Raw genomic sequence first — 22,709 nt, forward strand, 5'->3', positions numbered from 1 at the left:
TGTTTGTTTTTTCAATCCTTTTAGCGTGCGCTCTCTCTCTCTCTACTATCCTAACAAATAGTAATTAGTTTACTATGCACATGCTAAGAGAACACCATGCCATCAGGGTTGATCTTTATCTGAGCTGTCTCTGCTTGTTTACAAAACAACTTAAGAGAGGCATTTTTTTTAAAACTAATTTTATGTTATGTCGTGAACGGTGAGATCACATAAAGCACATATTTCTGATACATTGATGATTTAGTGAGATTTAATTTATATAGCTGGCTTGATCATTATTTTTTCGAAAGCATAAAATACAAATTTACCATTCGATTCTCACATGTTTTTTTTTCCGTTATTTGAAGGACCTATTAGGCATGTCATAAACAAAAAGCATTTTAAAAGGGCAGAGATTGGACAATAGGTTGATCCAACGTTTGATAATGATTGAATCATTCACTCATCGTCAACCATATATCCGTAATATAAAAATAAAAATAATAGCACATACATAAAGTAGAAAATGAAAAAAAAAAGAAAAAATAATAATGAATAACTTAGGCGGCTTTGTTATTCAATTCCTTACCATATATCCATACATATCATATAACTACACTAAAAATCATTGCACTTCCTTTCTTCTGTTCAATTAAATAAATTTTTTATACTTTTATCATTATATTTTATCTCTTATTTACTTACAACCACTTTTAGAAAATGTTAAAAAAACTATACGGTATGAATAGTGAAACTCTAAATTTAACTTTCTCATATAACACTTTCTCTTTCCTCCACTCACAATTACTTGTAATCATACCATATATTTTATAAATTTTCTTTATATATTTTCTTTACATACAATTACTTGTATGTGCTTCATTTGGTTACCATATATCTTAAAAACAAGTGGCAAATTAAATTAAGCAATAATAAGTAGTATTATAAAATAAAATAATATTAAAATTGAACGGCCTATATAAATAGTGGGGAGTGGTATGATCATCGTCTACCATGTCTTTCGCAACTTGTTTAATTCATTCAGAAACCAATCCATTTCTCGTGACTTATAACTATCTATCCTACTCACAATTACTCAATCCAATACATTATTAATATTTGAATTTGCCTCCGATTCATACTTAATTAGGTTTTGGATAGTGTGGTGGAATGACGGAGGAGGAGGAATACGTGGTGGAGGACGTGCGGGATAACGTGGAGGAGCAGGAGCACGGGCGGCTGAGGAAGCGTCGGAGTAGGTTCACATTGTTGGCGGGAGATCTAGGGTTGGATGCGAGTCGAAGAGGCTTCAATAAAGACAACAACAGGTTTATTGATGGGATGATCAGAGGAGGATGCTCTCCGTTCATTCATCCGCAAAACAGGTACGTTGCTAATTCATTATTATTATTATTATTATTAGTATTAGTATTCTTCTCTCTCCCACACACACACACTCGCTTGTTATGTATCTATATCTATATTCACGCCTCGTGTGTGTGCGTGTTGCTTTTATTACGTACCTGACTAGAAGGATCTTAGATATATATATATGTAAATGTGTGTTATTACTTTTCCAAAATAGGAAAATATAACTGAACGACGGTTCGGTTTTGAACTTTACCAAAAACTGAAATACTGGTTTTGGTTCGGTTTTGTGTTTTGTTAAGATCCATAAAAACTGAACTGAGCCATAGTAATAACTGAATTGAATCGTAACCATTAACCCAACTTACTAACATGTTTGGTTTCTATATATGGTTAATACCTAGTTATATTAGCTCTTAATATTTTTGACCAAAATGTTTAATATTCTGTTAATCATTAATTTAATATATATATATATATATATATATATATATATATATATATATATATATATATATATATATATATATATATATATATATAAAAGATACAATTTCAATAGTTTCGGTCAAAAAAAATTTTTGCCCGATTAGCAAAACCGAATCAAATCCAAAAACATAAATTGGAAACTTGATTTTCGGTTCGGTATTAGCTCAAAACCGCATCGCACACACCCCTAGTTTGTGCAAAGGTTAACATCTATAATACATCTTCACTCTAAAAGGTTTTATAAGATGTAGTTTTCAAAATCTATATATGAACAGTGAATATATATATATTTTAAACGTGAAAAACATAGTTACATACGTACATGTGTTACGTTAATTACAGATCCAGTTTTAAGCCGAGCAACATCAAAGCATGTACTTTATTGTTATAGATGGGATATATAAGATGTTATAAAAGTGTGTAACATTTTTTTTATTTCTCTCAGTACTACACGTGATAGCACTATTAGTTTTGTACTTGCATATCTATTGAAAGTGTATCTTTAAATATATAAATGAACAAGCATGATTAACCTCATCGTACATATTATCAAAATATGCTAAAATAAGAATAAAAGTTTATCTTCATAGTGATTAAACGTAGAAGTTTGAGGGGAGTTGATTTTTTCTACATCTAGAGATGGTTAATAATTAGGTTTTGTGTTTCATATCTAGCTCATCTATTAAATAATGAGTGTTTACTAGTCTGGTTAGTTAAACAGCTTGTGTAGATATGTTTAGTTCATTTAATTAAATAGGTTGACTCGTCAACATGTTTAATTAAAAAGCTAATTTCACTAACCCGTTTAACTCATCTTTACAACTCACCAAACCCAATCATGATTACAACCCGTCTACCCATTTGACACATTTATATAAATGGAGTGGTTTGCTTATGATTACCTAATTTTAAGTGTGCGGGGGTTTGAGTTGATAATTTTAAGATACGAGTCATGTTTGTGTTTAATAGTTGAACCTATAAGTCTGACATAATTCACAAACACTATATTAAATTATCTTTATTAAAATATATATAAAAGTTATCACTAAATAACTCACAATATATTGTCCAGTGTACATTTCATTTATAGCTACATTACGTACGTAGTGCATGAATCATCTACGTAAAAGTGTAAAAATATTTAGCCGTCATTGAATTGCTCTCTAATTTATTTATAAAAATTGCGTTAAAATGCTTATTTAGATTTCGGACTAGACAAATTCAACTTTTTTAAATCAAGGTAATACACTTGCCCTTTTCCATAGAAATAAACCAATAATAATATAATAATAATAATAATAATAAGTTAGTTAAAATGTTTATACTTTTCAAATAAATATGATGTTAATTGATGAGTGCATTTTGTTGGACTATATCATAACTACGAATAAAATGGTGTCATATTCAGATATAAATATGCTTAAATATATATGTTTAATGGGTAATTATTTAAGAACGCACTTATATTTTTTTATAAACGTCAAACCTAGAACAAGAGATGATGGCACCACGTGTGTTACCATATACCGGTGGTTTTGTCTGTTATCCATAATTAATAATGTTTATCCACCTCACGAATCAACATGCTTGTCAAATCAAATATATTAGCTGGATCGATATGTTAACTTACGGATCACAATATTTGACTGACTCTGACATCATTATAAACAGATTAAAAAGTCTGCCGTTGCTTAACATACGCTATACTTTATAATAGTTATATGCTATCAAAGTAAAATGTTCTTGAATCTATTATATTGTATTTTATTTTTAGTTCTTTACTTACTAAGCATACGTTATTTGTACGGATCAACAAAATATATTATTATTCCAATATGGCATCTTATTTTCTAGACTTGAATCTTGTACATCATATGCGTGATTTTGATGGAGTTAAGATATGGTTGAAAGTTTCTTTTATAGTAGAAAGTAGAAAGCAGTCTAATCCCCTAAAATTTATTGGTTGCTAGTTTTTATCTCGTATATTACGAAGGTTGTTTTACATTTGCTATGTTGTAAATATATTTTTTGGATTTTAATTTAATGTATTGTAATGATTTTTATTATATACTTGACTTATTTTGATCCATTTATGATTGGTTATGCTCATTTATAGATTGAACACTGAATGAATCCTATGCTAATTTTTATATTTGTTTGCTTGTGTTCATTTAAGTGTGTTTATTTATATTCGTTTATGCTTGTTTGTATTCGTTTATGTTTGTTCATTATGTTCATTTACCTTTGTTAAATTATGTTTGTTTATGTTCATGAACTGTTCATACTGGTAATTCAGATCCATTTATGTCCGTGTATGTTCATTTTTTGGATGAAACGGTGAATAAATCATCTACTTAATGTTTTATATTTGTTCGTTTATGTTCATTTGTTATAATTTGGATATTATTTTGTGAAATGTTTTCTTTAAGTTAAACTTAAAAGAAAATAATTACTAATGTAACTAAATCCATATAGAGAAATTAAATTAGGGTTTGATAATGAAAGTGTTTCACAAATAAATGAGATATTATAACTTGTTTAAGGGTTATCCGGGTTTGGTGAGATTCATGACCCACCATTTTTTCTTAATTATTAATAATATTCTCTTTAGAAAAAATTAGATGTTAATTTTTAGTATATCTAAACCCTATTCTATAGGATTTGCATATCAAATCTTTGGTGAGATTAATTTTTAACTTAATGAGATGTTATAATCTATTTAAGGGCTATCCGGGTTTGGTGAGACCCATACCTATTCGGGTGAAACGCAAGAGAGGCATTCATTTACAAATTAAGCAATCTGGTGACTTGAGAGAGGTTGGTGAGCAACCAGAGAGCTTTTTGATGTTTCATTTATGTATATATTTAAGGTTTTACCATTTATAAAGTAACAAAAAAACCTAGTTTTTAATTATAGGCTTTTTAGTATATAACTTTAAAATTTCTTAGTCATAGATATTAGGATGTGCATAAACCGTTAAAGCATATCAAAACGTCTTAATATTGAATCAATATGCTAGATGAGATCTAAACTGTTCAATTCATGGTTTGGTTTTGCTGATTTGACGGTTCTAACAGTATGGTTCGGCTTGGGAACTTGGAAGTTGGAATCGGCCATGTAAACCGAACCAACTGTTCAACCTTTGTTATTTATATTGTTTTTCTTTTCTTTTTTTTTGGTATTTTTATTTCTTTTATTTTTGGAATATGTTATTATACATGTATATTATCATAGTTAGGAGTATATTGTCATAAATGTGAAGTTAGTAAAGTTTCAGGGACTGGTTTGGAACTATTCTTTAGTTCTCAAAAGACTTTTAGCTCAAATTGTTATGTTGGTGAAAGAGTAGGGGACTGAATGTGCCAACTTAGATAGTTAGTTTGTTAATAGCTGTTGGGCTGTATAAATTGGGGAAGAACACTCATATAGGGTTTATGTTTTTAACTCAATCAATACTAGTTTATTTCTTTCTGTAATCTTTTGTAATTTCAATCATGATCAATAAGAGTGAATTTTTCTTCACATTCATCTTAATTTTGTTCTTTGGTGTTTATTCGTTAACAATAATCAAGGACCATTTTTTCTTTTTGAAACTTTTAATACAAACTAACGATTTGAAAAAGAAAAAATTGTTTAAACCGGTAAAAACCGCCGGTTTGACCGATCCATCCAACCCAACTGATTCAGTGTGCATTTTGCAAAACTGCAGTTAGTGTTTCGGCCAATGTGGAGACCTCATAATATCTATATTTGATTTTACAATTTTCCTCTTAGTTTTTAACTGTATATTGTTTACATTTTCTGTAACATAATAATAATAATAATAATAATAATAATAATAATAATAATAATAACAATAATAATAATAATAATTTTAATAAAATATATACTGTTTACATCTTTTGTAATATACATAATAATAATAGGTTTTGAATGCTGCAGTTGGTACAGGGCTTGGGAGAAATTCATATTATTATGGGCAGTGTATTCTTCTTTCTTCACACCAATGGAATTCGGTTTCTTCAGAGGATTACCGAAAAACCTCTATTTCTTAGACAATTGCTGGTCAGATAGCTTTCCTTATTGATGTCATTCTACAATTCTTTACAGCATACAGAGACACTCAGACCTACAAAATGGTTTCTAATCGCAATCTCATTGCTGTTAGGTTAGTTCTTTCTTTGCCAAATAAGTATATTCTTGACGGAATGTTACCTTCTTTGGTAATCAAATATATCTCTTGTTGACTGACCCCGGCTGCTAAACGGGTCATTATTGGCGGGTTGAACCTGATACGACCCCAACGTTTTACACAATACTATATCAGGTTGGCACGGACATAAAGTTTTACATGTTACACATTTTTAGAAATCAAAAGGTAAATAAATGGTTTAAACGGATCAACTCATTTTGTTATGTGGGATTTTATTAGGTGCATTTGTTCGTAAATGGGTCAGAGCGTGAACTGTCAGGTTGAAACAAATACAACTCATGCTATCTAAATGTGCTTGTGAATTCACCCGACCCAAGCCTGTTTAGAGTAAATTCAAACTAGCTAATTCGTGTTAGGCTGGTGTCATGTTAGAAATTTATACCAAGAGAATTATTGTGAAGTCCCGGTTAAAAGTTTTTTTTTTTTTTTTTTTAACTCCGCCACTAACTTTGCAAATTTCTTGTCATTACAGGTACCTGAAATCTCATTTTTTGTTTGATATACTTGCATGTATGCCATGGGATAACATCTACAGGGTATGCTACTATATAACTTCATATAGCTTTCTTCTTAGATAATTGTTAGAAAGTAGCATAAGAGGATTATGTGCTCTAATAAATTGATAATATATAAACACAGATGCAACTGATAAAAAAAAATAAAAAAATAATAATAAAAAAAAACCTACAAGGCCAATTAATTCCCATTTGTAAGACTATTCAAACTGAGCATGTAATTACAATATGAAATTATCAGGCTTCTGGAAGAAAAGAAGAAGTGAGGTATCTTTTGCTGATTAGATTGGTTCGTGTACGGAAAGTTCTAGAATTTTTCTCAAGGCTGGAGAAAGACATACGCGTGAACTATTTGTTCTCGAGGATTATAAAACTTATAGCTGTTGAACTCTATTGCACACATACTGCAGCATGCATCTTCTATTATTTGGCCACAACGTTGCCACCAGTCGAAGAAGGATACACCTGGATTGGAAGTCTAAAACTCGGTGATTATAGCTACTCAAATTTTCGAGAGATTGATCTTTGGAAACGATATACAACATCATTGTATTTTGCCATTGTTACTATGGCCACTGTTGGTAAGTTCATTAACAACATTGTTTTTGGTAACCGGTCCCGCCATACGCTGGTTTTACAGGGACCGGGTATAATGTAGCTTACACTGAGTAGGTGGCCTTCAAGGGGTTAAGGCATAATGGCTGAGACTAGGGGTATAAATGATCCAAGCCGCTCGTGAGCTACTCGACACCGGCTCACTTATCAAGCTCGAGCTGACTCATGAGCATAAGCGGGCCTATTATTTATATAACTTTATTTTCTTCAATGAATATATATATATATATATATATATATATATAAATTATTATTGTATATAAAATTTTGATAAAAATAACTATATAGTATATATTATGTTATATGCAAAATTTAAAATTAAAAGATCAATAAATAATAGTTAAATATGTAGATAAATAATTAATAAGTAATAATGAGCCTGGCTCTTGAAGGTTTTGGTGAAATCCCTAGGCTTGTTAATGAACCAATGAATACAAATGAACCAAAACCGAGCAAGCGATCACGAAAACTAAACTGACAAACTTTCTTGTTCATGTTCGTTAAGAAACTGAGCGCGTTTGTGTTCTTTTATGTCCGTTCATTAAAAGTATAAACAAACGGTTCATGAATGTAAACGAACAAACATAACTGAATATAGATGAGCGAACATAATTGAAAGAACACTAATTAAGTAAAAGTAGACATGGACATTAATATGTTGGACCTAAGCATTAATAAAACTAGCCTAAATTGTAATTGGTGATATTTTAATTCGATAAAACTAAACTATATTCTAAAGTACCTAAACTTTTTTAAAGAAAATGTAAACAAATTAACATAAGTGAACGTAAACAATTTATATGAATGAATGGTCAAGAACATAAATGAACGACGAGGCACATGTTCATGTCCATTCGTTCAACTAAATGAACAAAAAAATTTTGTTCATGTTTGTTACAATTATAAACAAACTTTCCGCCAAGTTAGCAGTTTACTGAACATTCGGTTCGCTTACAAGCTTAGAAATCCATGTTGAGAGTTGATACCTCTGCTAGTCCCTTGAAGGTTCATTTGCAGCATTTTGGTAGGTAGCAATGGAAGACATTTAAGGTTTTCTGAATGCTTGTTGACTTGTTTCTACAGGTTATGGTGAAATCCACGCTGTCAATTTGAGAGAAATGATATTTGTAATGATTTATGTATCATTTGACATGGTTTTGGGTGCTTATTTGATCGGTAACATGACAGCCTTGATTGTGAAAGGATCAAAAACAGAAAGATATAGGGACAGAATGACAGATCTTCTCAAGTATATGAACAGAAACAGGCTCGGTAGAGACATACGTAATCAGATCAAAGGTCACCTAAGATTACAATATGAGAGTAATTACACTGATTCTGCCATACTTCGTGACCTTCCGATTTCTATTCGTGCAAAGGTATAAACAAAAATAAAATTAAATATATATAGCATGTATTGTTATTTTATGTTATGTATGTTAAACAATGTTTACTTTCTTTGCAGATATCACAAACTTTGTATAAGTCATACATTGAAAAGGTTTCTCTTTTTAAGGGATGCTCATTGGAATTCATCAATCAGATTGTAAGTCATTTTTGAATTTAGAAATGATAGCTTAGATATTTTGTATAATCCTAAAGTTTTCTTCTTTAAATTTGTTGTGTGTGAATATCCATAGTTTGTTCTATAAGTACCACATAAACACTTGATCCTAAGATTTGTCTCATACATTTCACCTCTTTCCGTGGTAATATTCTTAAATATTAATTAATGCTTAAATGATTAAGTAATATCTCAACAAACTAACTTTGTTCCAGGTAACTAAAGTGCATGAGGAGTTTTTCCTCCCAGGTGAAGTAATTATGGAACAAGGCAATGCAGTTGAACAACTTTATTTCATCTGTCATGGTGAGCTGGTATAATTCCTTTCCTTATATTTAATTCTGTTATTATTATTGTATATTCTTAATATGATTTTTATATGATATATTTTTGAAATTAAATCTGATACAGGAGGAAATTGGTATATGTGAAGATGGATCTGAAGAAACTGTATCAATTTTAAAACCTCACAGTTCATTTGGAGAAGTTTCTATATTATGTAACATTCCTCAACCGTATACCGTTCGAGTTTGCGAGCTTTGTAGACTTCTTCGAATCGACAAACAGTCTTTTTCTAATATCCTTGAGATATATTTTCATGATGGCCGAAAAATATTAAACAATCTAGTAGAGGTAATAAATGTTTTATATTTCATAATTATAATTATATTTGTGGAATTCAATTTCTAAAGTAATAAATGCATCGTGGCAGCTTAAATCTTCTGATGACCGTTTGAAGCAATTAGAGACGGATGTCACATTGCATATTGGAAAACATGAAGCTGAACTGGCACTGAGGGTTAATAGTGCAGCTTTTTACGGTGATTTGTATCAGCTCAAAAGCTTGATTCGAGCTGGAGCTGACCCAAACAAGAAAGATTACGATGGAAGGACTCCATTGGTATGTACTTTGTTGTTTCTGTAATGGGTCAAACAGGTCAAAAATTGCTCAAACAGTATTTTTTCTATAGAAAACCTCATTAGTCATTTATTATTGTAATCATATTAACACAGTAGTTGTTTTTAATAGCATCTTGCTGCATCAAAAGGATATGAAGACATCACTCTTTACCTTATTCAAGAAGGAGTTGAACTTGACGTTTTCGGTAAATTTCCTTACTCAATGGTTGCCAAACATATTTTTCGACTTAATAATATTCACCCGACTAATTAATATATTGTTAATACTGGCAGATAATTTTTTCGAACACACCTTTATTAGAAGCCATTAAATCTGGTCATGATAGAGTGGCTTCATTACTAGTAAAAGAAGGTGCAACATTAAAGATAGAAGATGCTGGTTGTTTCTTATGCTCAAACCGTTGCACGAGGCGATATTGATTATCTAAGGCGATTAATATCCAACGGCGTTGACCCGAATTCGAAGGACTTTGACTTCAGAACTCCACTTCATGTAGCTGCCTCACATGGTTCTTATATAACTGTTAAGTTTCTTGTTGAAGCTGGAGCTAGTGTCCTATCAAAAGATAGGTAAGCAATCTGCATACCCTTATATTTTCTTGTATATTAGAGTTATATATACAATAATATTATGTGGTTTGAATATACAGATGGGGTAACACTCCTCTTGATGAAGGGAGGATGTCTGGAAACAAAATGTTGATCAAATTACTAGAAGAAGCAAAATCTTCTCAGTTGTCAGAACTTCCAGAAGGGTCACAAGAAATGACAGGTTTTTTTCCAAAACATTTTTACCCTACTTGACATAATATATATTTACCTAATAAAAAGTCATAATATCAAATACACTTGTTTTCGAATTTATGACATTTATAAAGTGAAGGATATAGTAGCCATATTACAAATTTTTTTATTGAAATGTGTAAATAAATATGTAAATTGAAGTACTGTGAGTGGATATATTGACAATAGGTTTCGCGGTAAGATAAATATGATATTATGCAAGTTTTTACAGTGTGTAAATGTCTAACTTTAAAATAATTTTTAAATAGATAAAATGCACCCGAGGAAATGTACAGTATACCCTTGTCACCCATGGGACCGAAAAGAAAACAACATGTTTGGAGTAGTCGTATGGATTCCCCGCACCACCGATGAACTCATCAAAGTATCGGCTGAGTTGTTAAAGTTAGATGTTCATCCCACTTCTTGTATAGTAACCGAAGATGCAGGCAAAGTTGTTGATGTTGATATGATTACAGATGGTCAGAAGTTGTATTTGATAAGTGAATAGTAGGTGTTGTTGTACGATAGTACGTGTTTTCTGTATCACTGTGACAGTGTCACACGAGCCATTTATCGTGGTTTGGCCGTTAGTGCAATATAAATAAATGAATTGTTTGCATCCTCTATTTGCTTTAAACCTCCATAAATTGATACCATGTCTTTAGGTTTACTACATGAGTACTTTAGAATACACTTAACAACCACACGATGGCTTTCTTAAAGATTTTGGTGGCATCGCTTGTTATTCTCAGAGCATACAAGACCTCGATGGCTTTCTTAAAGATTTAGATGGCATCGCCTGTTATTCTTAGAGCATACAAGACCGCGTGTCTTCTGCGTAGCATTACATGCATGATGGATTGAATTGCAAAAGTGTGTGGCACCACAATCATTCTTTCTACTTCAAAACTTGAAATAGAACTTTTGAGATTTACTCAAAACATGCCAAGGCTCTTTTAATAAACCTATAATACATTTTATTATTCCAATATCATTGATCTAATTTACATCGAAATAGAAGGCAAGCGGGATTGCAAGATTGCTTTGAGTCCTCATCTTGAATCTTTTCAATAGCCTATAAATGTAGGCATCTTGACTTAAGCCTCTTAAGGTCGTTTTGGTCTATCCCTACATATCATAATCCCAAGTATGCAGAACCTTTGCCTAAATCCTTCATTTTAAGCCGATATTTAGCGTCTTGCAAAGGTGGCAATATTGTTCCTAATGACTAGTATGCTATCGCCATACAAGATTATTATGTTTACAATTACGCATGGATCATCTTTAGTTTTGATGAAACCAAGTTCTTTGATCTTCTCAAACGAAAAGCTTCTACATGCTTGCTTTTATCTGTTTGTCTTTATGATAGGTTGGTGTTGTGCTTATAAGGAATTGACACCTCAATACTTTATGTAATAAAACTAGGTTATTAACTCGTGTACTACACGGGTTAATAACCTAGTTTTATTACATAAACAGATAATCTGTACTACACGGGTGGAAATATAAAAATCGTCAATTAAACACACACGCACATATATGTATATATATAACTGAAGAAATGTAACAGATTATTTTACATAAATCGAAATGAAAAAATTACCATAGATGAAAAGTTATCAACTTATGAAGTTGAATTTAATAATACATCGATGGAAATTATAGTAAAAAAACAAAAATGAATAGATGCTTATATATTTGAACAATTTGTAAATTTGAACGTAGTATTAACGAATGGTTTTACATAAATCTTATGTGCTTATTCTTACAAATTTGTACTTATAAGAGTTTGATTTGAGTTCACATATCTCATTACGTATTACACTGGATGAAAAATATAAACAAATAAATTTCTTTAATCGTCACGTTCATGTTATATAGGAAACAAAATGTATTCCATATAATAATGATAAGTTATATTTTACATTTACAATTCCCAGATCTCTAAAACAGGTTTGACAGATATTTTACACCGGTTGTAAATGATAGTGACAACTACATTTCAAAATCTATTACAACTTTGACAAACGATAAAGTCAACTCATTTGCGGGAGTAGAAGTTATGTTTCCAGTTCCAAAAGAAGCAGCTAGTTGTGTGAATAAAAAAACATCGTGGCATACTTTCCCATAAATGGTTGAAATTAATCCTGCTTCTTACTTTGACTCATGAGGTCAAACCAACCAAATCAATTATGTATGCGTATGTATAATTGACATTCTTTATGTAAATTCGAGTTGATCAGATTAACCCGATTAAACTTTCTTTAACCCGGTAACTGAACTGAATACTAATTCAGGTTCCATCTTAATCATGTCCGGGTTAATTCGGGCCAGAGTCAGTATTCGAGTAAAAGCAAAACGCCAAAAATGGTCTCTGAAGATCATGTGGCCTACAATAACAGGCAAATTAACATGTTAATAACAGTTACGAATTTAAGACATACTTGAAGCTAAGCTATATATTTAAAAAAAACGGGACCAGATCAATGTAAAAAAAACTAAAAAGTTAACACACCCACGGTAAAGATTAGCACAATAGTGATATGGTCTTTACTTATTCAGGATGAACATATAACTAAATTAACCAAGCCATAAACAAATTAACCAACCTAACCGTAACGAACAATTAATTGATGGTTTGGTTAAGCCATAATTGATTAACTGAAGGTTTGGGTGAATAGCATAACCGAACCAGATATACAATTTAAAGTATGTTATTCTTTATTTGAGCACTATTGTTTTACGTTTTTAAGTATCAAGTTTTAGCCCTTTAAATTCATTTAAGCAGAATTTGGACCTTTTTTTTCCTTTGGTTGTATGTACTACTCTAAAAAAGCTAAACTTTGTTCATCTTGAGAGGTATGTTTATTAGGACTGAAAACATCCAAATTTTTAATTTTCTATTACATGTACAGTATATTTATAGTAAGTTTATCTAGCCTCTAACATCAACTCATTTGTAGGTATTTTTGTTTCTATATTATACAGATGCATAAGTGTATCTCATAAACAATCTATTGTATATCTTTTAGCCAATTTAGCTCTTAAATAAGATTAAAAGAAAAACTATAAAATACATGTACTATTGACCCATAAGTTGTAAATAGATCTTGTTAAGACCATTTGTGCATGATTTGTATTACTTGCACAAAATAATATGCACAACATAGTTTAAGATGTGTGCATTATTTAATGTGGTTTTTAGTTAAAAGAATGTCAAATTTACCAATGAAAACCTACAAAAGTTGGTGATAAAAACTACTAAGGGTAAAATGGTAAATTATAAAAGAACTTTTGCCTTAACATTATAAGTAAAGATTACATGATATCCACAAAAGCAACATAACGAAGCTTGGTTTTAACCGCCACCAATCAGAGGTAATCATGATTAAGATATTACTTTATTGGTAAAATAATCAAACTTGACCAGAAGGATGTCGGCTCCGTTAGACTCGTTTGCAGGCAATTCGATAAGAGATTCCTTATAGTTTGTAGGGTTCAACCGGTAAGTTTCAGACAAAAGACACAGTAAATACACTTCATACCATCAAGCCACGGTAACATCGGGGCCGCCAATATCTTGCACATAATTTAAATCTGTTAATTTAAAACGTGTTAACAGTTGTCACAACACAAAAAGTACATATGATTTTGTTAATTGACGTATTTGCCCTTACCGAGAAAAGTATTAAGATAACCAACACCACATGAACAAAATGATCACACATCAGAATACCAGCATATGCAAGAGCTAACGATGCAAGCCGAACTCGTTCCTGAAAATACCATAAAATTCAAAAATAAATAAAAAATCACATATTAAATACTTATATCCATCCATCTGTAAACTCATAATGTTCAACATCATTTATTATCTACACTTTTAAAATTATGAGATGGACCAACAACAACAGATGCCCATCCGCATTGCAGCTTATTGTTCAGACTGTGTTCAGTGATCTCATTAATCAGATACTGAAAACTATAATGTAAACTCAAATGCTAAAAACTCAGAAAAGCAAAATGCAAAATCATATTATAGAATGTTAATCCTAATCTAAAAATCAAAAGTTTCAAAGTCATTGATTGAAACAAACATGCCATTGATTCCTACAGAAATCGAACCGAAACCTAGGCAAAAAACCGATCTGAAACCAAAAAAACTGAAACCTAACCGAAACAAATCTGGACAAGTTCTTTGATCTTCTCAAACGAAGATTTCTACATGTTGCTTTTATCTGTTTATGTCTTTATGATAGGTTGGTGTTGTGCTTATAAGGAATTGACACCTCAATACTTTATGTAATAAAATGTATTATACTAGATAGAGGGGAATAAATCGGTTTTTAACCCTAAGCCAGTTCAGGTTTGAATTGAACCGGTTTGTTGTCAAAGTGGACAAAATTGGTTCCTTGGTGGAACCAGATCGGTTTGAAACTGGTTTTGGGAGGCTAAAAACTAGAACCTATGGAAGTAAATAAGGAACTGGTTAGGTTATAGGTTCTATTTGGAAATGCTCCGTGTAAGAACCGGGTTCCTAATAAAAATATTACTTAAAAAAATTAAAAATAAACGCATACACAAAGATACATACATAATTCATAAGGACCAAGTTATCCGTGTTCATCAATCATGGCAACTTTAATTGATTATGACTGCAATTTGGTTGTTTATGTTGGATTTATGGACCGGTTCGGTTAAGTCAACGCAGCTGACCGAGTTATGACCCGTGAGAGTTACACCTTGGGTAACGAGCATAAAACCAGTTTAAGTTAGTTAACCGAGGTTCTTACAAATTTTCGTTTATGGCCGGACTTTGGAGTTTCGTTTATTGATCGAAAGCAATAACAATTGAACGAACGATGATCGTAAATCGTTGAGAAATATAATATTAATGATGAACGAGTAACAAAACTATATCGAAACGACCAAACAAAAATTAATTAATAATATTATAATATACATGAAAACAAAACTGAAAATTCGAAATGGATCGGGTTTGAAAAGTAACGAATGTTACACAAAGACAAAAGAGTTTATATATATATATATATATCATGCAGAGAAATTCTTAGAATACTCAATGACTACCTTGGGTACCACGAACCTGGTGACTTTCACCAAAAGAGGGAAAAACCTCTTGCACAAGGAAAACCAAGAAGATGAGCTGTCTGCAAAGAAGCTCAATTTCTGCCTATAAAAGTAGAGCGATTCTAGTTGTAAGATATCTAATGAAACCGTCGCTGGAATTGAGATATTATTCACTTAGTATTTGGTAAACATTCATTCACACTCCCTTACTTTCTCTCAATACTAATCTTCTTTACTTATCACCTCTATATATACCCGAATCTTATTCTCATGTCAGTGGCTGGTCGTAGGAGACCCCCCTTTATGGTTAGTATAGCATTATTGTTTGTTCTTAGCAATTAGTCAGAAGCTCTTAGTTGGTGGAGTCTTTTAAACCCAAACCCTGCATTTTCTTGTTGTAGCAACATGAAGTACGAAAATTAAATAACATGACAAACCATGGTTTAAGAATTGCAATTTGAATAACATCAATCACGTGAGAACATACTAAATTAAAAAAAAAATCAAACCTTGGTTTCAGACCACAAGTTGACTATCGAACTCACCGAATAAAACAATCACAAATATTAGTCGACATCTTAAACAAAATAAATAAAAAAGATCAACCCGTGGTCTCAAACCACGTTTTGACTTGCAAAACCACCACACAAAGGAAAGCGATATTATGCTATATGTTTATGGTGAAATCTGTGGTTTCAAACCACGATTTGCATTATTTTAATTAAAATTCATTTTGTACAGAAACTCCCAACTGACAAATTCACAAAAAAGACAATCCGTTGTTTTAAACCAATGTTACACCAGTTTTGAAATACCTTCCAAAGCTATATCATATTTCATAAACTTTTGAAGAAACACCTTTGTAAAAGAAGTTCCATCTGTAACCAACCAAACTGATATGGACCGGTTTCGTATATTAATGAAACTAATTTATTAATAAACAATAAACTAAAGTATACATATATTTTTTTTAAATTAAATTTGAGGTGATACTAGTGGAAACAATAAACTATGAATGACTCTCAAATAGAATTTGATGGACAAGAAAGTTAAGTGTCTGGCTTTGATCGACGTCGGTGCTCTATTAATCTACCACTGCAACAATCACCGAATATATTTAGGTTGGGTTTTCTTTTGTAGAGGAGCTACATTTCATAGCAGTAATGTGCTCAAATCGAATGATACACTTTTAGATTCCTCTAATGTAGAAATCAGGTTTTGAGTTGATTGTGTTTGTAAGTTTTTATGATTAGCTGAGACGTGAGTTGATTTGAAAGGCCGGTAACTATTAATTGTTCATAATTGCTGATGTAGAAGCAGTTCTTATGTTAATTTTTTTCTATTTATTGTACATTATCATTATAGAAGGTTAGTTATGGTTGGATTAGCTGGGATGGTACTTAAAATTGCCTAAAGATGTGAAAAGGTAATTCTTTCTTTGATAGGATTAATAACAAGAAAGAAGACGTGGCAAAAACTAAATGGAAAATTTTTTAGGAATTAGTTGGTTGTTTTTTGTTATTTGTGTACTCAAGTTTTAACTAGTAATGTAGATTGTGTTATGTATAAGTTGCATGAACCTAATGTTAAGACTATGGTTTGACTTTAAAAAGTATATTGTTTATGCATATGCTGATTCAACTTTTAACTAGTAATATAATTTTGTTATTTTGATAGCCATCTTGTAAGCATATTCAATCTGTTAGGTTGAAAAAGAAGCTCATGCTTAGAGAGAAAGAAAAAAAAATAAAGTTTTGGAAGAAACCCAAAAAATTATGAAAGAAATCCTAGAGGCTGCAACTGTGGATTCGAAAGATTGGTATGGTAAGATTACGACCTTGATGTGTTGAAAAAGGCTTGGGATTATGCTTCTCTCGAGTTAGACTAGCTGGTCTGGCACCATGATCCGTATGAAGGCGAGCAGTACTCTGACTCAAAATGGTCAAACGATTATTGTCATTGGAAATAAGCTTGTACTACATCTATGTGTACTGTTTGTATTATGAATTATGTCCTTTGTAATATTTGAATTATGATTTGACTTTAATACATATGTACTTCCATTTTTATATGAATGTAATAGGCATTTGATATGCATATTTAGCAGGAATTCCACGTTAAAACATGCAAATGATATGAATTCAACATGTCAACATTGTAACGTCCCTCAGTTGGAGAGGAGAACGAAGTCTTCTTTATAAGGAGATAGATACATTCCCCATCATAACGCGTTTTGTGCCATTAATGGTAGTAAATTAGAGGAAAACTCCACAGCTAAGCGTGCTTAGGTGGGAATAATATCAGGATGTGTCATCTTCTAGGAAGTCTCCACTTGAGCAACCAAAAGCAAATTCGTAAGACGATTGTGGTTAGTCTTGGTCAAAGCGGACAATATTATGGTGTGGTGGTAGTTGGGCTAATACAAACTTATGCCATTAAAACTTTCACATGAATTAAACATCCAAACTCAATCTTAACATAACCATAAAAAGTCAAACATTGTCTTGAAGATAAAAAAAAAAAAAAAAACATGAGACAAAACACTGTCTCCAACATATTGTCTTAGGTTAAACATAAAAAGCATCAAACAAACAAGGTCTTCATTGTAACAAACATCAAACAATCAGACACCCTGACCTGCCATTGGTGCACTGTATGATGTAGTTTCTTCTCTTGAATTCTATTGGTCCACATGCAAATAGCCCACTATAAAAAAATTGGGGCATTTTGTACAAAGCATTTGAAGAGGATTTGAAGTCCAAAGCGTCTCGGGGCTTTTTGTACAGTTGGTCTAAGGGGGTGTTTGGCCTGGCTTTTTTAACAAAGCTTATAGCTTTTTTAGCATTTTTGTTTTAACAAAATAAGCTTAACTTGATGTTTGATTTAGCTTTCTAGCTTATTTGTGTAAAGGTCTACTCATTTACCATCAAATGATGGTGAATTAATAATTATTAAAACAACTTATTAATATAAAAAATTAAAGATCTGCGAGTTTAAAAACTTATTATAAAACTCTTAAAATGAGCTATGGGTTAAAAAGTGAAATTGAGGAGGAGAGAGATACTTGGCGGCGATGAAGGAGAAAGCAAAGTGTTTGGGTTTGATGGGCGGCGGAGCTATTTTAGGTTCTTCTTCTTCCCAATCGTCTGTCTAGTTATTTCATAGGTAAAGCAGAGCCAGACGCTCCAGCTGCACAAGACACTAGTACTTCTTTCAAACAAAAAACCTATGACCTTTTAGAAGACGATATAGTCTCTGAACAGCTACTTCTTTTGTCTTTCCACTTGAATTTAACAAACTATTTATTCTTTTCACCTCAGTTCTTTGGTTTTGATGGCCAACAAAAAGTCACAAAATCCTATGTTGTAGTAATTGGCCTTGGAGGGGTTGGGACTCATGCTGCATCAATGTGGAAATCAAAATAATATATGGTTAAAGATGAGGGGGTAAACATGTAAATAATATTTGTTTTAACAAAAGTTTGTTAAAGTTAAGGATGAAAAGTTGTAAATATTTTTTTGAAGAAATGTTCAAAAGACAAGTTTACCCTCTTTTGTGTACGTACCTTATGCATTAAATTGTGTAAAACTCTTAAAATCAAGTGTCTTAATTTGCCCTTGTCTCATACATTATATATAGTATAGATATAGATATAGATATAGATATAGATATAGATAGGATAATGGTCTCTCAGGCCAGAAAGGAGATGTCCTGTTGTGATGAACCGATAGATTTGTACATGCACATGGACTAATTTGACCTCTGAAGTGTTTTAAGTTATGAATTTATTTTGTGCAGCCATAATACATCAACCGCCACTTGATTGTAATCGTTTGGATGCTTTTTTATGTATTCATATTATATGATTTATATAAAAAGATGCATCAAGTACAATGCACTAACATCTTATAAAAGCTCCAACACACCATTTGTTGTATGCTCATGTATTTATTCACCAATAATCACTAAAGTTTTTTACTTTTTATATGGTCAGGTTTCATTATCATCTTTAAATCGGCACGCGGTTGCTACAAGAACAGATGTTGGCACCCCAAAAGCAATTTGCCTTAAGAATCACTTCTCACTAATTTATCCAGAGTGTCACATAGATGCAAAGGTTCTGTTATATGATGATTCATCAGAAGAAGAAATTCTCTCGGGTGATCCTGATTTTGTTTTGGATTGTATTGATAACATTGATACAAAGGTACCTTCCCCAGTAAATATTTTACCTCCAACTTCCAGATTTAAATAACCGCATACTTTCTTTTGTGCAATTATTGATTTTTCAGTAATATTATTTTTGTTTAATCTGTATGACAGGTGGCTCTTCTTGCTGCATGTGTACGTAGGGGTTTAAAAGTTTTATCTGCTACAGGAGCTGGTGCAAGAGCGGACCCCACAAGAATACGTGTAGCTGATTTGAGAGAATCCACCAATGACCCTCTATCTAGATCGGTAATGCTTCTGTCTAGACCTGTAAAAGAATTGAACGAACACGAATGAAGCATGTCGTGCTCGTTCATTTAACTTTAACCAAGCAAACGATTGAATACGAACAATTAAATGAACGGGGTTTCTTGTTCATATTCATTCGTTAAGAAAATGAGCATGTTTTATGTTTGTGCTTTTTAACGGTATAAAAGGATGGTTCACTAATGTAAATGAACGAACATAAGTGAACATAGATGAACGGATATAACTGAGCTGAACTAGTTAAAACAGTAATGTGAGAATTTAAAAACATTGTGTTTGGGCCTAAAAATTTATTAAAACTGAACTAAGTTGTAGTGGGCCAAAAAGTTTTAAATGAATATATCAATGAATGTAAACTTAAAAAACTTAAACACACGCAAACTAATGAACATAAACGAACGAGCATAAACAGATTTAAATGAACAAACATAAACGAATGTGCATGAACATAAACAAACAGATGAGATATGTGTTCACGTTTGTTCGTTTAACTAAATGAACAAAATTATTTTGTTCATGTTCGATTGTCTATTAAATAAATGAATTTCCCGCCGAACTGTTCACTGAACATTCAGTTTGTTTACTTCTGTTTTCTATATCCAACATGTTACCCGCTCACACACTCAATGCCATATACGTTCTTCTGGCGCGGCTTTGGCTTTTAGTGCCCGTTAATGTTGCCAACCCTGCAAAAGCGATGCCACATCGGCGATGATGTGGGTTTAACATGTTTGGCATTTGTTGCACCCATCTGCACAATTGACACAAAAAAAATTACTTCAAATAAACTTCTTATACAAACATAAAAAATAACTCAAACTCTTGTATTAAGTATTAACACAAAGAGAATCAGGTGATAAAAATCAACAAACTTCTTGTATAAACATCCAAAAAATAACACAAATTCTTGTATAATTCAGAAGTTCAGGACAGTGGGCTCACAACAGATCAGAGAATGGTTCAATTTATAATGGACGCTTTTTAAACTAGACAAAATTGTAATGAGCCCAAAAAATTTAGATGAATATGTAAACTAACAAACCTGGAAAAAAAAACTAATGAACATAAATGAAGGAACGTTCACGAACGAATCGTGTGTTCATGCTCGTTAGTTTATTAAAAAAATGAACATAAACGAGCTTCCCTCTGAACGGTTCACAGACGCTTCACTGAACGTTTGGTTTGTTTAAAAGCCTATTAACCGTCGATCCTGATGTGAATCAGTATGGCCTTTTGACATAAAAGTTATTTTGCAGGTTAGACAACGTTTAAGGAGAGATCATAATGTCGAAGGTGGCATTCCTGTAGTTTTCTCTTTGGAAAAACCAAAGGCAAAACTGCTACCATTTAAGGGACCTAATGGAGATGAAGAGAATCCTTCAGATTATCAAGTAAGGATGCTTACTAATTACTATCTATCCAGTTCTTGTAATTTATAGGAGCCAATTCCAAACCATATACTATTAAATGGTTCAATCAGGTTTATGTTTAATCTCTAACGCGTCAAACTATAAAATAAAAAAATTAACTTAAAAGAAGAAACAGACTGACCAAGTCAAAAGCTGCCTAAAATGTATATATAGTATGTTAAACTTCCTAAAGACCTAAACTGTATGATTCAAAAAGTTAGATTATCATTGAAATGCTTGGTTATAATTGTCAGGTAGTGCCTGGATTTAGAGTTCGTATAATTCCTGTTCTGGGAACCATACCTGCTATTTTTGGGCAAATCATGGCATCATACGTTGTGACACAGCTGGCAGAATTTAAAGTCCACATGGAGCCCATTGTGAACTTTGATACGGATCATTACAGTATCCTACATCAGCGCCTTATTGAGCATGAGGAGTTGATGTATGGCACATCTATTAACGTTCAGGTACTTGGCTTTAGTCCTTATGTTTGACAGTATTTTCTATTCAATCATCTTTTTCCTGATCTTACCTTAACATAATTTTTTAAATATTATGTTTATAACTTCAAAACTTTTATGCGTGTCAATTTAGAATCTGTGTTTATGTTTTTTTCTTGTCATATATCGATATCCGACTGGTTGTTAACCCAAAGAATTGTAACAAATCGTTATTAGTAGTTTCCTTGTCAGGCGCTAGTTCTATTATCGTTAGCTTGGTGTTAAAATGCATAAGACACACACATCGAGTATGCAAGGCGTTCGTTATAAAAGAAAATATTAAAAAGTTATTTATAGTTGGTATCTTATGTTAACCTGTAGCATTTAAATACTAAAAATAAGATATTATCGTCACTTGAGGTCAAAATTTTTTTATGGACAATTTAATTTGTTCAAATACTCAATTCCATGCTCAGTTGATGGCTCAGTTGATGGCTCAATAAGGTTACATTAGGGCTCTGTACATACACAGAATAATATTACACTTAAGTACCTTTTAGATATAATGCTATATAACATCTTATTAGAGAGAAAAATAGTATTTGTTCTTTCTTGTTATTTAGATGTATACGGGTCTCATCACAACCGAATTATTTACCTATTGTTTTTTTGTCATTGGATTTTTCTTTTTGGCTCTCTAAGGTGGATGTTGAAGAAGTGATGTATGTTGCTAAAGAATTGTGGCATTGTCGAAGCGCAAGAGACCAAGATGCAAAAGAAGTCGGGCGTGGAATGTGGCGATCTGTTAACGAGTTGATGCTCGTGAGGTATGTATGGCA

At 31.9% G+C, this 22,709-nt stretch overlaps 1 protein-coding gene and 1 pseudogene across 2 annotated transcripts; both read left to right on the plus strand.

Moving 5' to 3' along the window:
• The first annotated feature begins 1,149 nt into the window (after positions 1-1,149).
• LOC143605525 (potassium channel SKOR-like) lies at positions 1,150-11,111 on the plus strand (annotated as a pseudogene). Its single transcript, XR_013148559.1, has 13 exons — positions 1,150-1,364; positions 5,780-6,005; positions 6,523-6,586; positions 6,807-7,146; positions 8,264-8,559; positions 8,646-8,726; positions 8,960-9,058; positions 9,156-9,377; positions 9,457-9,645; positions 9,775-9,870; positions 9,939-10,235; positions 10,316-10,437; positions 10,718-11,111. The product of XR_013148559.1 is annotated as a potassium channel SKOR-like (transcript).
• An 8,310-nt stretch (positions 11,112-19,421) lies between these two features.
• On the plus strand, positions 19,422-22,697 carry LOC143605526 (tRNA threonylcarbamoyladenosine dehydratase-like; the record flags this gene model as incomplete). The annotated part of the gene is made up of 6 exons (XM_077081608.1): positions 19,422-19,430; positions 19,537-19,749; positions 19,866-20,000; positions 21,275-21,409; positions 21,682-21,897; positions 22,573-22,697. Coding segments are annotated over exons 1-6 (833 nt in total), but the record flags the coding sequence as incomplete, so codon positions are not given.
• Positions 22,698-22,709: the final 12 nt, after the last annotated feature.

The sequence above is a fragment of the Bidens hawaiensis genome, unplaced genomic scaffold (genome assembly GCF_021521415.1).
Source record: "Bidens hawaiensis isolate Kalapana, Puna unplaced genomic scaffold, B.hawaiensis_p1.1 tig00070021_1, whole genome shotgun sequence".
Lineage (NCBI taxonomy): Eukaryota > Viridiplantae > Streptophyta > Magnoliopsida > Asterales > Asteraceae > Bidens > Bidens hawaiensis.